The following is a 16539-nucleotide window of genomic DNA, read 5'->3' as shown; positions in this document are numbered from 1 at the left end:
ACAGTTATTCTGGTGATGATATGAATAAACCATCTGTCTGTGAGAACCCAGTTAAATGGATGATCTTTAAGTTTACTATCACATATTTGTTTAAAAAATGTATTAAACAGTGTATACATTGTGACTTTTTCAAGGTCTAAAAATATTCTAACAGACATTTGTATCAACATGAAGTATTTTCTTTTGGAAAATTGTAAGAGGAGAAAAAAATAATAGAAGTTATTCTGTATATTCACCTAGCTGATTTTGTTGTTGTTTTGTTCAGTACTAACTGTTTTGAAATACTTGTGTCATGGAAAGGCTACAAAGTACTGGAAAATTATAAAATGTCATCCAAGTTCTAATGAAAATTTGTCTGAACACAAAACATGAAAAGTGAGCTTAATTGATGAGTCACAAACACTGGAATTTAACATAATATCACTGACCAAATTACAAAAAATCTTGATTATTGGAGATGTATTTTGAAAAGAATTTCAACTGCAGTTAATTTTTTTTCACTTTGAGAAAAAAATACTGAACAGTTTAGATATCTTGAAAATGTCAATTGTAAGAATTCAGTGACATAAAATACTTTTATCATTGTAGATTCCACCCTAATATATTTTATATTGACCAGTCAGACATTATTGATGTCATTTGGGGAGTAATTGCTGAATTTGATCCATTTGTAGCACAGCATATTGCAAAGTAAAGAAATGTTAACATTGGAAAAACATCGTTATGTTTATTCTAGAACTTGAATTAATTCATTGGATAGCTGAGACTGAAAAGGAGCTGTACTGAAAGAATTCATAGATGTAAGACACCTCTATTATGTAGATTCCACCTTAAATATATATCTCATCAACCAACCAGCCATTTATCTGAAAAACTAGATAAAAAACCAAATGAATGTTTCACCTGCTTTTTGCCTAGTATCGAAAAAAATTGGATATTGAAAACTGTCAAGGGCAATCATATGACAACATCGGCAACATGTCAATTTTGTATGCTGTATGTGTGCCATTTTCTGCTCATTCTTTGAATTTAGTAAGACAGTGTGCTGTAGAACACACTCAAGAAGCTTGCATATTTTCGATATTGCCCAATAAATCTATATAAATTTTCCATTGCATCAACTTAAAGATGGGGAATTTGAATTTCAAATTAAAAACTAGGCAATAAAAGCTTTAACTCTGTTGCTGTTGGTCATATGTCAAATGTCATGTCATATTACATTTATTGATTTTCATTCAAAATTTTACTGAACCACTATTTTAAGAATGTATGACAAGTTTGGTATCAAATTGTAGATTATAATTTATATTTCAGAATGATCCATTAGTTAATTTTTTAATTTAAAGTAACTATTAAAAATTAAATTTTAAATATTAATTTTTATGTGTCACATAGTGTGTTGAATGTAGCCTTGGCTCAAATTAGCTATTTCTGATGTCCAAACATGAAGTCAGTAGTTGCCTATGAAATAGGAACTTGTATTACTTATGTTAACATGCTAGAATCTAAAATAACCTTCTATTTCTTGTATTTGTTGAGATATCACAAAATTTACTGAATCAAACACAGTGGCCTAGCTCACCTCTTTCTATTATTGAAAATGTTTAATTACATACTTCTACTTTTGTACATGACCACTTGAAAGCTCAAAATGTACCCTACGTGGTTTTCTGAGACTTTTCAAAGTAGTTATGCAGCAAACTCTTTCATTTCATGGTAGATTTCAAACAGGCAAGTCTTTAGTGAACTCAGAATTTCATATTTATTTAGACTCAAATGCAGCATAGTTACTAAGTTTAATAAATTATAGTGGAATTTCATGTTATTGACATAGTAAATTATGGTTTGGGGTTATTTCAGAATTTATATATAAAACCTAAACTAAATTATTTCATGTTCTTCACATTTAAAATTTGATAACACTAAGCAATCTACCGAAAACAGGAAACAAGTTTAAAGTCATAACTATAATTATTTATTGTTCTATGTTTTAAGAAAAGTCACTGAAATTTAAGAATTATTTTAAATACTAATTGCATGTATACATATATAATATACTGAAACTACAAGCTAAGACACAACCAAGACAGGTCAGTTTTATACTCTTGGATCCAGTAACGTGAGTGTATTTGCACCGTGTTATTGCAACTTCTGTAATGTTAGACAAACACAGCTAAAAGGTCAATATAATAAAAATAATAAATATGTATATAGTTGTATAACATTGAAATTTAAGATTTAAAATAGACATTTGTGTTTTCATATTATAATTATTTGTTGTTCTAGAACAAACAAAAGGATACTTTCTATTTATTTCCAAATTTTTTATGGTGGTTATGAGGTCAGCTAAATTAAGACCCCACATTGGTTAGGATAGAGAACATAACAGATGAAATGTAAAGACTTACAAAAAACAAACTGTTGATATGTATTTAAGAGGTTTTAGAGATTTCATAAATGATGTTTGAAATTTTGTGATGATAAATAGTCTTTTTAATCATAATATGAAAATCATTTTGTACTCAGACTAGTAATGAAACAGACTTGATATATTCACAAACAAATCTTTGGAAAAATAATTCATTAAAAAATCTAATTTGTGAGTACAAAAGATGTAATGTTTACTGAAAGTCTAGGAAATTTTGAGAAGATGCACACACTAGATTAAAAGTTAGTGTAAATACTTAACATGTGCAAATGTATATATTAATTTGTGTATTGTATATCAAGCATGTCACTAATGGTTTAATACATTATAACATCATCCCAGGTATTATTCACTTTAGAATAAATACCATGTGAAATAGACCTAATGTAAGCAAAACCTGGGATGATGTTTTAATGTGTTTGATAAAAACAGAAAAAAATACTACTAAAATCAACCAAATAATGTGAAGCTGTTGGACTCAAATGCCAGATGGACCAATCAGAATGAGCTTTCAAGTCCATTTTTTTGGAATTATTTTGATAAAGAGATTTATTGCAATTAGCAAAGTGTTAACATGGATTTAGAGATGGTGATACATTTCTGTGAACCACTAAGAGTGTATAAGGACTTTTTAATGATAACATATTCAGTGAATGAGTATAACACAGCAGAAATAAAATCTGTTTTTCAGAATTATGAATTGCAAGAACAGAAAAAAACTGCAATCTGATGAAACTCAAGAAGGAAAAGTAGATTTCTCAGGAAGAGAAAAAGAAAAAATTAACATAGAAACTTTTTAACAACATTATATAGACTGCAATTTGAACTCAACAAAAGAGATGTAGCATATAAGATTTATATGACACATTTAATTTCTTGTTCAACCTAAATATAATTTTAGAGTAACAAATTCTGGTGTCTGCTGAAAAACCTATGGGAGGATTTCATAAATATTTTGGAGATATCTTGGAAATGAATGTCTTTATTTGTAGCTTATGTATCCAAATGTAGACATAGCTCCAGAAATTTATCTTATGAACAAGTGTTACAAATGGTTCTGTAAAATGACTTTTTCCTTTTTGAAAGCCCTCCCTCCTCCCAAATGGCACAGTGGTATGTCTTCAGCTTTCAACATTCAAAATAGGGTTTTGATGCCCATGGTGAGCAGAGCACAGATAACCATTGTGTTGTCTTGTGCTTAATTCCAAAAGAATCAGTTAACCTTTTGAAAATATTAAAAAAACTATAGAAGGTCAAATATATTAGAAGAAAAACTAATTGCTTTTGGCTGTTTAACATTAAGAATTCTGTAGTAATTTGATTAAATTATGACAATATAAAAGCAAGACTTAAAAAGTGTAGATTTGTGACTTATTATATTGCAGTATAACATGAATGATTATAAATAAAAGCTACTCACATTTGCATTGAAAGATGGACAGAAAAAATTGATAAGTTTTTACTTTAAAATTAAATGTGGTAAACACTAAATACATATAAAAGTTAGAAGGGCAACGAAATGCAGTTGGCCTAGGGACAGTAAATTTGTATGTTTGCCAGAGATTGCAAGGTTTTCCAGTTAAAAGTATGTTAAAATACTTCATCACTTTCCATGTTGATTTGACTAGCTTAATAGCAAGATAATTAATTTGTGTAAGAGTTACTCATACAAAACACTTAAGTACATTTTCATAGTTTTAAGATTGTGTATATATATACATTTATGTTTATTGTTTTACTTTCAGCTTCAAAATCCGGTAATGTGTCAAGTGGAGGAGGCGAAGTTGAAAGGTTACTGTCAGGCTTGTGGTATTATTACTCCTATTGTTAGTACACCAGAAAGTCTTCAGGAAAGGTTGGTTACTTCTGTCAAAGAAGGGTTTAAAGTAAGTAAACTTTTGATATTTAAAAACTTACTTTTACCGACCTAAAGAAATTTTTGGGTATTCAGATGGAATGCATATATAAAGTTAATTGATATAGAGTCCCTAACTTCATACAGTAAATTAGAGAGTGCAATTAAAAAGGTTCCAATAGGAACAGGATTATTATATTTTACAAATGATGTAGTATGTTGAAATGTTTTAAATTAAGTGCTCTGAAGTTTAATTTTCAGCAACAATTATTGAAATATTTTAACTTTTCCAAAAGCAGTAACAAAATTTTTTAATTTTCTCAGATTTTCTTTAAGTTTTTAACATTGATTTTATTCACTTTTTACTGTAAAGTATATATACAAAACAAACCTGCTTTTAACATATTTTGTACGTCCTTCAGATATTGTAATGGTAGTCTGTAGGCTTAGCGCATTAAGTTAAGCATAATAAAACAGAGTTTGCTATTTAAATTTTTTTTCTGAAGAAATGAATAATCCATTCTCAGTAATTAATGAAGTAAAAACTGAGATTTGCATCACTCGATACATGATAGCTAAGTTCGCTATAACAACTACCTAGTGAATTGTCTTGTAAGTTTGGTTCCTCTCTCAGTCTTTATTTCTCCACTGTGAAACATTTAGAATTTCTAAAGTTCATTATGTTTCATGAAAGAGTGCTTGTGGTAACATTGAGGTTTGATATTGATTATGTGAAATATTAAAATTATTTTTGACAAAGAATGTAGATTAAAAAGAAAGTTTTATAATTTAAAAATAATTTTTGATGTATAAACTTGCATGTGTGTATTTATTCATTTAATCTGTTACAAGCTACTAAACATAAAATAAATTATGAGTACTTCACATATTTCTTTAGTTTATCTCATTCCAGCAGCAGAAATAGTTATCAAAAGTATATCTATTAAAGTAAGCATGTTTCTTGCATGTTTCAGATACATCACAGCTTAATCTCATAAAGGGACTACATTTTAGAAGTTAAATACATTCTTTCTTGTTCATTTCTAAGCCTATGAACTGTGTTTTTGTTGAGTTTTTTTTTAATAATTTTCTCATTTATTAACCATGTTTTCTTCAATAACAAATAAGTTTCTTTTCTCTTCTACTTGACTTTCATTGATTAATTCAATTAACTATTAACTGTTTTACCTTATTGAGATCCTCTGAAAAAGCTGATGAAACAGTGGGCTTTCTGTAACAAAAATTAAACTCAGCTGTTTAAAGGTGTGTGTGTGTTGAAAATCATTTTGTTGTGAACTTTCATGTCAAAACTATTGAACAGTATATAATAACAAATATAGTTATTATTAAACAGATCATATCATTTGTGGCTAGTTTCTTTTAAAGCAGTGTTTGTTTGTGTGGTTACAGGATTTGGTGAAACTACTACAAGAAGATAACATTAAACGAGAGATATCTCTTCCCATCAGGTCAGAGATACAGCTTGAAGTGTTGAAGAAAATGGGCAGGTAAACAAGAGTTTTTGTCTCTTTCTTTTATATACAGCAAGAAAAGGCCTAGCATTTTGTAACATAGAACACAAGATAATAACTGTCATAGTTATGTAACACATTAAAAAGTGAATTTTCCAGATCAAGGAAGTGTTTTCATCTTATTTACAATTGGTACCTCATCTAGGTTTGGGAAAGATAACTTTTTGTGAACATTTCATTTATATAGTGTACAGTTGAAATTTGAATATGATACATGCAGGAAGTATAAATATCTTTAATTACATTTTATGGAAGTAACAAGCAGTGATTAAAATAATTTATCCATTTTAACATTTATTTACATAGAAATTTCTGAAGGTCAGTTACATTGGACATTAAAACAAAAAAAAATTAAGATTAAGTTAAATGAGCTGGACATCAGTCAGTCAAGTTAAAACCTCTGTGCAAGTTATCCTTGAGTTTAAGTTACAGCTTGTATTAAAACAGATAATGTTTTTTGTTAGGGAGTATTGTTGTTTTAGTAAGTTACTTATTACTGAGGTGAAATATTTAGTTTTGTTGTTGTTGTTTTTTAAAGAAAAGTGTTTAAAATAAATGCTTTTACCTAACAAGAATTTCAATGTACGATTAGAGACAAGAGATTTAACTTGACTCTTGTTGTTTTCCTTTGTAGAAATTATCATTCTTTATTCTATTTTGTTTATAGTTGTACATTTTATCTCAATAGCCAAACATAAACTTGTTAAAAACAGATATGAAATTTTTGTTTCCTGTACAGTACATTACCTCCATTCACATAAGTAGCTATTTTTGTTCAGTGCTTCCTTCTATACACACAAAACTTTTTTTTATGCCACAAGCCTTGAAGTGCCACATACATTATGATCAACTTTCAACCGTTCATCTACATCTTGCATATAAATCATCATATGAGAATACTCCACCAATACGAGTGTGACATACGCTCATGATACATATGACTCTCTCTCTATTCAGTTCTCATTTGTCAGAGCTTTTGTTGTGTGTTACTTTGGGCTTTCTTAAAGTGTGTGTGTGTGTGTGTGTGTTTCCTGTGTCTTGCTATCAGTTTCTCTCAAAATGTTTGCCATTTATTATACAGTAGTGATATTTGTAACTTGCTGATTTGTTCTGAAATGGAATTATTTTATATTTCAGCCCAGTTATTACTTATTACTTCATTACAAAAAATGTTAATTCTTTCTGTTTTGTGTTTGGTTATTCATTTTGTATTATGAATTACAAATTCTAACTTACCACATTGGAGGTTATATGTTCTATCAACACATTTATACAGGCTTTAGGTTGTGGTATGCCACTGAAGGTTTATTGGCTTTACTTTGTCAGGAGATTAATTGTCCAATCAGCTGATCTTCATTGGATCTTCTTTCAAATTTAGGTGCTCATACATTTTGAAACACAGTCCACTGACTCTGAATAGATGTTTTATGTTTTTTGGATATTTTTATAGTTAATGTTATTATTTGTAGTTATTTGTGTTCCATAATACAGGTTTTGTTGGATTGGTTAATACTTGTAATCAAGTTCAGGTTCGAAATCAGACTTGGTTATCCTACACCATTCGATTAACGTTAAGATAGGATTTCCTGTAATTCCTCTTACTGTTATAACTGTCATTAAGTTAATTATATTGTGTTTTTTCATACATCACATGTCAGTGTGTTATTGTTAACCCTTTTGCCATAAGCTCTGTATAATATACATAAGTTCATCTGCACATTTGCACATGTTAAGTATTTGCATTATAACTTTAAATATCTTTACTAAAACTTTGTGAAAATGAAAATGTTTCATTACCAGTCTGAGCAAAAAGTAATTTCATGTTATGATTTTAAAAAATTGTTCTTCATCCCAGAAATCTCATAATTATTTGCTTAATCTCTAAAACCTCCTAAATACATTTCAAAAGTTGTTTTTTTTCAGTAAGAGTTTATATTTTATATTTTCTGTACCCTAACTATGTGGAGTCTGTCAGTCTTGTAACCACCATAAAAAGTTAGGAAATAAATATAAGTTATGCATTTTTAATGCTAGAATGACTATATATTATAACATAAAAGTACAAATGTTTAGTCTAAGTAGCTTACGTCTTATGTTATATATAAGCATGTATGTTTATTATTTTTTATTATATTGACCTTCCAGTCATGCCTAACTAGCATTGACATGGTGCACATGTACTCAGGTCACATATCCAGTAATATAAAGTGACCTTTAGTCTTCCTTGTCTTGGCTGTACTTTAGTGGACTAGTATTTTGCAATATATGGTCACATTACAATTATTTTACATATATATATACACTGCTGGCCAAAATCTTAAGGCCAGTGAACATAAAAAAATATACATTTTGTGTTGTTAAACTCAACCACTTATTTGAGTAGAGCTTGGAAAGATGAAAATAAGAAAAGGAAAATAAAAAAACTTTTTTAGTATTTAATAGGGAAAATGTGAACACTATGAAATTAGCCTAAATACTAGCTGGTCAAAAGTTTGAGACAAAACCAACCACAAAGAAGTCCTAAACAGGGTAGGAAATGCCAAATGAGTGGTCTCAGTAGTGAGTCGCCCAGCCATCATTGTGTATAAGTGCAAACATTCGCTTTGGCATGGTCAATGTAAGCATTTGCAGAAGGGTGGCTGGAATGTTATTCCAAGTGGTGAAGATAGCTTCACAAATATCATGCACTGTTTGGAATTGACATCCATTTCTATAGACTTCCCTTGTCATTCACCCCAAACATTTTCAATGGGGTTCATTTCGGGTGAACATGCTGGATGGTCCAAAAGAATCATGTTATTTGCCATAAAAAGTCCATTGTCCTGCTAAAAGATCCAGTCATTTTCACCCAAGCGAGGGCCTTCAGTCAATAAGGATGCTCTCTCCAAAATGCCAATGTAGTTAGCTGCTATTTGATGCCACTGTATAACCTGAAGCTCCATTGTTCCATGGAAGGAGAAAGTACCCCAGATCATGATGGAACCTCATCCACTGTTTCATGTAGAAAATGTCTCTGCTGGGATATCCTTATCATGCCAGTAACGTTGGAAGCCATCTGGACCATCCAGGTTAATTTTGTTTCTCGTCAGAGAACAAAACCTTCTTCCACTTTTCTACATCCCATGTTTGGTGCTCTTTAGTAAAGTTTAACTGAGCTGTTTTGTGGTGTGGAAGGAGGTGTGACCTTTGAAAATATTTACGGTTTTTAAAGCCTTTCTCTCGTAGATGCCGTCTTATTGTTCTTGAGCTGCATTCTGCATCTGTAAGGGCCTTAATCTGATTCAATGATTGGCTGATGTCTTGCTGGACAACCCTTCAAATCCTCCTGCTCAATGCCAGCGAAATTTTCTGGGGCCAAACACTTGAAATTCTTGTCCCATATCCCTCATGGTCTTTTAAGAAATTTGCAACAGCAGTTTTACTACACCTAATCTCACCAGCAATGGCACGTTGAGAGAGACCTTGCTTTTGCAGCTCAACAATTCTTCCACATTCAAACTCTCTGAACTTTTTAGCCTTTGCCATGTTTTTATCCAAGAGATGCTTGAACACAAATGAATAAATTTTGTTACGTGTTTACCGATTAACGCTTCATTTCAGTTTGGTCTTTAAACTCTTGACCAGCTTGTATTTAGGCTAATTTCATAGTGTTCACATATTCCTATTAGATGCTAAAACGTTTGTTTTTACTTTCCCTTTTCTTATTTTCATCTTTGAAGCTCTACTCAAATAAGTGGTTGAGTCTAACAATGCAAAATGCATATTTTTTTCTTTATGTTCATTGGCCTTAAGATTTTGGCCAGCAGCGTATATACTTGTATATTTTTCATCTTATTTTTATTTTAAGTTGGGAGAGCAGTCATTTTTCCACAACTGTCTGCAAGCAGGGAAGAGTTATATAGATGTGGAACATTGTGGGCTTGAGCACCTGCATCTTGCTCTCCTAATCTCTAATTTTCTTATATGAGACCAGTGAATTGGAGGTCAATACTGATAGACTGTGTATCACAACTCAATGTGGGTCCTACTTCCACAGTCATTTGCAAAACCTAGAATACATTCTGTGATCCAACATTGTAACTTGTACCCTAGAATCCTTTTTAAAAATATGCAATTTATTTTGTTTATGGCTTAAAAATGTATGGTTATAATATAATTAATCAGAGGTTGAGATTTGTTGTTTTTAATGCAGTCCTTCTTCATGATTTTGTTTACTCATTTGGATGTAATTATTTAACTTTATATATATATATATATATATATATATATTAGTACTGTTTATAAATAAATCATTAAACCTATATTTATTAAAATATAGAACAATAAATCAAGAGGTAAAGCAAGCAATTACCTCTTCCTGCCACAGCCTTTGTACTTAGTTACTGCTGGATGAAGGTTACTGAACCTTTTAAAATTTGTACATGGAGGATATCAAACAAAACTGTTTAGGCTTTATATATACAGTTGAATAACCAAAAATATCGTAAATAACTACACTGATACCATAGAATTCCACTATAATTTATTAAATTTTAACAAATATGAAACTTCAGGCAAATTAAAGACACAACCTCTACCTCCTTGAAAACTTGGACCAAACGAACGTGGATGCTTTTTCAAAGATTAAATTGGCTGAGAACACCACTCTAGAGACATTCTAACCTGTTGAATGGTTATTCACATGTCATGTACTATAGTAAGAGCAAAACAGCATATAAAGTGTAAAAACATATTTGAGAGAACTATTTGGAACCGGTTTAATCCGCTTGAAAAAACCATGGCAAAGAAAACAGCATATAAAGTGTAAAACATGCAAATGGTTAGAACATTGATCAACCGTGTTTGTAATACGTCAAAACAGCATATAAAGTGTAAAACATGCAAATTGACATTTCAAAAAATGGAAAGAGTTGAATATGGTCACAATGTTTGGTTCAGTACATAAGCTGTATCTCATCAAAATAAAAAGTTACAATGTTCTTATTTTACATTCTAACTTGTCAGTATTAGTCATTTGAATTTCTAATTTGTATGAAATTATAGACTTAATAATTTAACATAATAAACATCTAGTTTTAAACAGTGCTCCATTAAACAAACCATATGACTCACCATATTTACTTTTAAAGTAAAAATTTACTCATATGTAACATTAATGTTTGAATTATAATCTACAGTTTGATTCCAAACTTATTGACATAAATTCATAAAATAGTAGTTTAATAGAATTTTGAACCCTGACTCATTGTAAAAGAGTTAATACACTTGTTGAATTTTAAATGTCCATTTCATTTTTGTTATTATTTATCTTACCCATACACACTTCTTACAATATTGTATGTATTTATTGTTAGGTTAAGGTTTTTAATATAGAGTTTAGTGATATACTTTGTTCTGAATTGTTTGTTCAGTCTCAAGAAAAGTATGTTATTTTTAGTTTACCTGTAGTTTTATTTATGGGTATATCAATAATTAAGTTAAATACCTTGTTTTTTTCAACACATAACATCTAATACCCATGTTTATTTCACTACTCAGTATTTTAACATTTACAATATGTCGACTGCTTCATTTTTGTCATTCATTATAGTTTGTAATTCTTATGATCAATTTCAATTGTGAGTGCCCCTGCATGCTGGAGTCCATCATACCTGTGAGCAGTATTGCTTGTCTCCCATCTACAATGGCTGAACTCTCTTCAGAAGATCCTAGATTTTTCAGGTTTTTTAAAGACACATTTCACAATATTAGATCCACCTCCTTCTCCAGATATTGTTTCATGATGAGCATTTTTGTCTCTATTTTGGGAGAGGAACTTGTATCTTTCAGTGATTATTTTCTTGATTATATGTCTCTGTGAACTCTGTAGTCCATGAGTGGTATCCTCTGTTATCCCTATTATAATGGGCATCCTTTACTGCACATGTCACATATTTTTAGTGACTTACATTCAATATTTTATCAATCTACTTTTTCTTTATGGTATACCAGTTACTATAGCATAAAATATTAGCTAATAATCCATATTTTTGTAGTAAATAAGTTTTTAATTATTAATTTTAGAAGGCAACATTTTTAAAAATCCTAAATTTTATCTAGTGTGGCTTGCATGACACACTTTCTCTAGGTTTCCTCTCGTCTGTATTTTCCTACCTATCCACTCAAGAAACTAAAAAATTAAACATAATTTATTCACTATAAATTAGTCACTGCTCAGACAAACCTTCAATTTTGTGTGGTTGCAGAGCTACCAAATAGAAAATTAGACCTCTCTTTCAAGATTTGTTAATCTCTTATGTTTAATTCTGTATTATCCATAACCAATAGAAAGCCAAGGTTTTTAGTTATCAAGTGATATATTATATAATGTTTTTTGAATAAAAAATTGCAAATTTCACTGTTAGTACAAAGTTCATTCCCACAGGAAAGACAACGACTAGCTGGAATAATTTGTATCAGTTCTTGTTCCATAGTTAGAAAGTCAGACAAATTATAATAGTTAGGGGAAATTGTTTTTTGCATGCTGTTATTTTATGTTGTTTGGTACATTATATAAGTATATAATTAGTTCATTACTATCATTAGTGTATATATATATATATATGTGTGTGTGTGTGTGTGTGTGTGTATATGGTTTAAGTGTAGTAAACTTGACCAAAAGAAATGGGTAATGTAATTTGTGAGAATCAGTTAAGTACTTCATGTTCATTCTTTATTTACAAATGTTTGAAACATATTTTGGAGGTTTTTAAGAGATTTTTGAGAGGAAGAAAAGTATTATTAATCTTAATGGGAAAATCACTTTGCATGTAGATTACTCAAAACAAATACTTAAAAAATTCACAGACAAATCTTTTTTTAAATTTATTTAAAATAAATACTTCCCAAAAATACGATTTCTTTTGTATTTGAAAGACTGTAATATTTAGTGAACAGCTGTCAATATTTTAGGTATACATACTGTATTAAAAGTTAGTAAGTATCAAATTTATGAAGACTGTATGAGTTCAAAGAGGAATATGGTTGGTCAAATTGACTAAGCCAGTATTGAAAGAATTAATCCCCTACATATATATTTTTCTCTACAAGTGGGTTTTCTCAACATCACTGAATCCCCTACATAGTTTCTAAGCTTTGTTTCACCCTATCAACTCTCAAACAGGTAATGTTTACCTTACATCTTTTTTGTTAGGCATTCCACTTGTATTTAGGGATTTTCTTGGATATCTCCTCCTTTTCATATTGGGGCATTTTCCATTTTCAGTTATTTTTCTCCATACATAGCTTCTTTGCTTTTGGGATCTTTTGAGGTGGGACACTGTCTTGTACCATTTCTTTCCAGTTTGCTAATAGTAGGAACTTCTAATCACAGCTTTTTCATCATCAACCCATTTTTTGGTGTTACTCCTGTACATTTACATCATATGAAGTGTCTACAATATTCTAATTGTTTTGGTTGCTCTTTTGTTTTATTCTGAGACGAAGTCATCTTTATTACTCTTCCATGTCCAGCACTTACCTGTTGGTTTTTCTATTTATTGTGTATGCTCGATGCTAATTGGACTTCTTGATCGGTCAAGTCATACCTCAATCACTTCTTGGGTTTTCTTTATTTTGATGTATAATCTTTGATCACATTTAAGTGTGCTACTTCTGGACTGAGAACATACACTGTACAGATTCTTATTTTTCATTTCTTGGGATATTGTCTTTGGTTTTTTTCACTCCATGATTCATTACCAGTTTAGGGCCTTGCTCTTTGAACTTTTTTTGGTTCAGTACTTTAGCACTTAAAGTGGTCAAACAAGTTGTAATTCACTTTCTTCCTCTTGTCCAGATGTGACTAATCTTGCTTCATTCCAACTACTTTATGAAGATGGCTAATATCACTTTTCAATGGAGCACTTGTCCTCTCTGAGGTTGACACTGGTTCTTCCTTTTCAAAGCCACAAATTTTGTCTTCTGATCTTCTTGATCCACAAATTTTCTGTTGGGGTGCCTTCTGTGGGGGTACTCTTCTTTGTTAACTTTGTCTCCTTTTTGATTCCAGGTTATTTTTTTTGTTTTGGTCTCTAATTTATCACCTACTTGCCCTGGCTGATGATATGTTCAGAAAGGATTAGATATAGTTTATAAGATTAGTTTTTTCATTCCATCAGTCTTCTTCCCATGATGATTTATTCATTCATATCACTATGGGTCAGACCTTTCTGAATAATCCTTTCTGGCTGGTATGTATTTGTTTTGGGTTAAAATGTTCTTTTTGCTCTGGATTGATTTTACTAATCTTCACTTTGAGGGCTTATGTGAAATATTATTTTCAACTGTTTTGTTTTTTGCTGTATTCTTTGCCAGATCCAGATGACAGATAGCCTGTCTCCAGTACATTCTGTGGGTTGCTCAATTATTTTTTAGGCTTCTTTTTATTGAATCTATTTCCCACAGTTTCATTCCATTATACCATTCCTTTGTTTGTGCTTTTTTTCTCTTGCTCCCTTATCCATTGGGTTTGGATTGTGATTCAATTTTCTTTTATTCCGTGTCTCTTCCTCCTTTTCTGGTGTCTTCATTCTAGTTAGGCATTTTCACTTTTCCCTGCATGACAACAATTTCATCCACTGGAGGTACTTTGTCTGTTGAGTGCAGGGACTACACTCCTGCTCTGTGACATGTGGTCTTATAGTGCAGGTTTCAGTAAAATTTCACTTTCATAGTTTCCATGGCCATGAATTGCACATTGCTCATTACAGTCTAGAGATATGAGGTGTTTCACAAAATTGCTTGTGGGTCAATCCTCAAAATATATTAGCTTTATAAATATGTTCATGACAGACCATACTAATTCATGGAATAATTAGGTAAAGCATTCATTCCTTAGATTGAAGAAATAAGGCTTCATTCAGTTTCCAAAATTATTTATTCCACTGTCTCCAGTGTGGATGTTGCTCCAGATTCTCCACACCCATTTTTTTTTTCCAGTGGGGTGTGGGAGGCATTACAATTTTCCATTTCCAAACTGTTCAGATGATGAACCATAGAGGCATCCTGCTGAATGTGATAGTGATATATGATGCAAACAGTAATGAAACCATTCATTTAAGATAGGGTGGTGATGTTCTGCTGGCACAGTTGATGTCTTCCAATCCAGTCTGATGCTCCATCTCTGTACAGGTCTATTCAAGGGAAGCTAGATGCTCAACACCTAGGGACATATCCTTTTTACTCTCACTCACATTAATGTTTTCTATAGGATTAATATTTGGATATTGTGTTGTTCAAATTCCTATCAAACCACTGTTCTCTCACTTTTGAATGTGCTCCTCTCATATTCTGCCTATATCTAAGACATCTATTCCTACACGTAGCAACCTCTTGTAAGGTATTCTTCAGATACTTTCATTGAATGTTTCTCTCCCTCCTCCTCTTTCTTACCAGTCCCTACACCTATTCAGCATGGGATTCCAGCCATTTATATGCCCACTGTAAACCAGTTCTTTCATTTTCTGCCAAAACTGGAAGTGATAGTTCAACAGAAGTGAATAGAGGGAGTTGCATGCATCAAAAGCAAGACACAGGTGAATAATTGGATTGTAAGGTACGTGGAAGTTCAAGGCTTGTAAAATGTGGAAATTATTGTATGAAGATAGGGGATAGCACTGAATGATAATAGCGATTTATACAAGCAGTACAATCTATTTCCAGTATAATAAAATTATAAGTTTTGTATTCAGCTATTACTAGTTAAAAGTTACAGTGATTTTAATTATTTCCCAAAACCTTTTTGAATTAGATGAAGACTGCACTAACTTGAGATCTAAAGTATAATCTAAAATAAGTGAGACTGCTGTAGATGTTGATGAAATACATATTAATAAAGTTCATATTTACATTCAGTCAGTCAAGACTCTACAGAGAAGTATCTGTATGTAACATTGTCTCAGAGGTATTAGATGGGAAAATGGCTTGGAATTGTCCATCGGAGTTTTTTTTGGGAGAAGACAGGGAAAAATTTTTATGTGAGGTCAGCTCATTAAGTATTTTATTACACACTGCTCATAAATGAATTCTAAAAATCATTTCTTTAAAAATATGAGTGATTATAAATTTCTTAACTTTCTGTTCACTTCTTAAAATATTTTTACTTTTTACTTCGTATTTAAACCATTTAATATCACTAGCAATTAAATCATTTGAAAAAACTACTTACACTAGTAAAAAACAAACATGAAAAACTGAGATAAAAACACTGAATTTTAAAATTAAAGAATATTTTTAGTGAACAATAAAATTAAACATTTCATTTAACAACTTTAGGTAGTGGTTTCTTGTGGGGTATTTAGATATTTTTAATATATGTGTGCTTGTGTTTAGCTTCCTCATATGTTGATATTTGGACACTTAACTGCTGTTTTCTCACCTTACTTTTAGTGATTTATTTCATTTTCCTGATGCAAACTTAAAGATGAATATTAAAAGAGTTTTTTAAGAACAGTATGACAGGGGTGTAAATATTTATGAATGTTTTGAAATATATTCAGTGTTGAACAATTTCTTAGTTATACTGTTCTCTGAATTTACTCAGTGTAATTAAACTAAAGGTTATGAAACATATTTTAGAAATATAACTAGATAAATATGTATAGTTTAGGAGGAAAATTATACATTTTTTTATATTTAGAGCCCAGTTAAACCTATCATCAGATGATGGGAATGATAAATTAATA

General features: G+C 30.7%; 1 protein-coding gene across 2 annotated transcripts in view; it reads left to right on the top strand.

Moving 5' to 3' along the window:
• IntS8 (integrator complex subunit 8) overlaps window positions 1-16539 on the top strand; it is a 77422-nt gene that overhangs the window by 27694 nt on the left and 33189 nt on the right. For both annotated transcript variants that reach the window (XM_076465322.1, XM_076465321.1), the window contains exons 9-11: window positions 4174-4314; window positions 5694-5791; window positions 15710-15836. In XM_076465322.1, coding sequence (XP_076321437.1) covers window positions 4174-4314; window positions 5694-5791; window positions 15710-15836 — 366 coding nt within the window. The remainder of the gene's footprint in view (window positions 1-4173; window positions 4315-5693; window positions 5792-15709; window positions 15837-16539) is intronic.

The sequence above is a fragment of the Tachypleus tridentatus genome, chromosome 10, assembly GCF_004210375.1.
Source record: "Tachypleus tridentatus isolate NWPU-2018 chromosome 10, ASM421037v1, whole genome shotgun sequence".
Classification (NCBI taxonomy): domain Eukaryota; kingdom Metazoa; phylum Arthropoda; class Merostomata; order Xiphosura; family Limulidae; genus Tachypleus; species Tachypleus tridentatus.
Note: the sequence above shows the minus strand (reverse complement) of the source record. Positions and strands in the feature narration are given on the sequence as shown.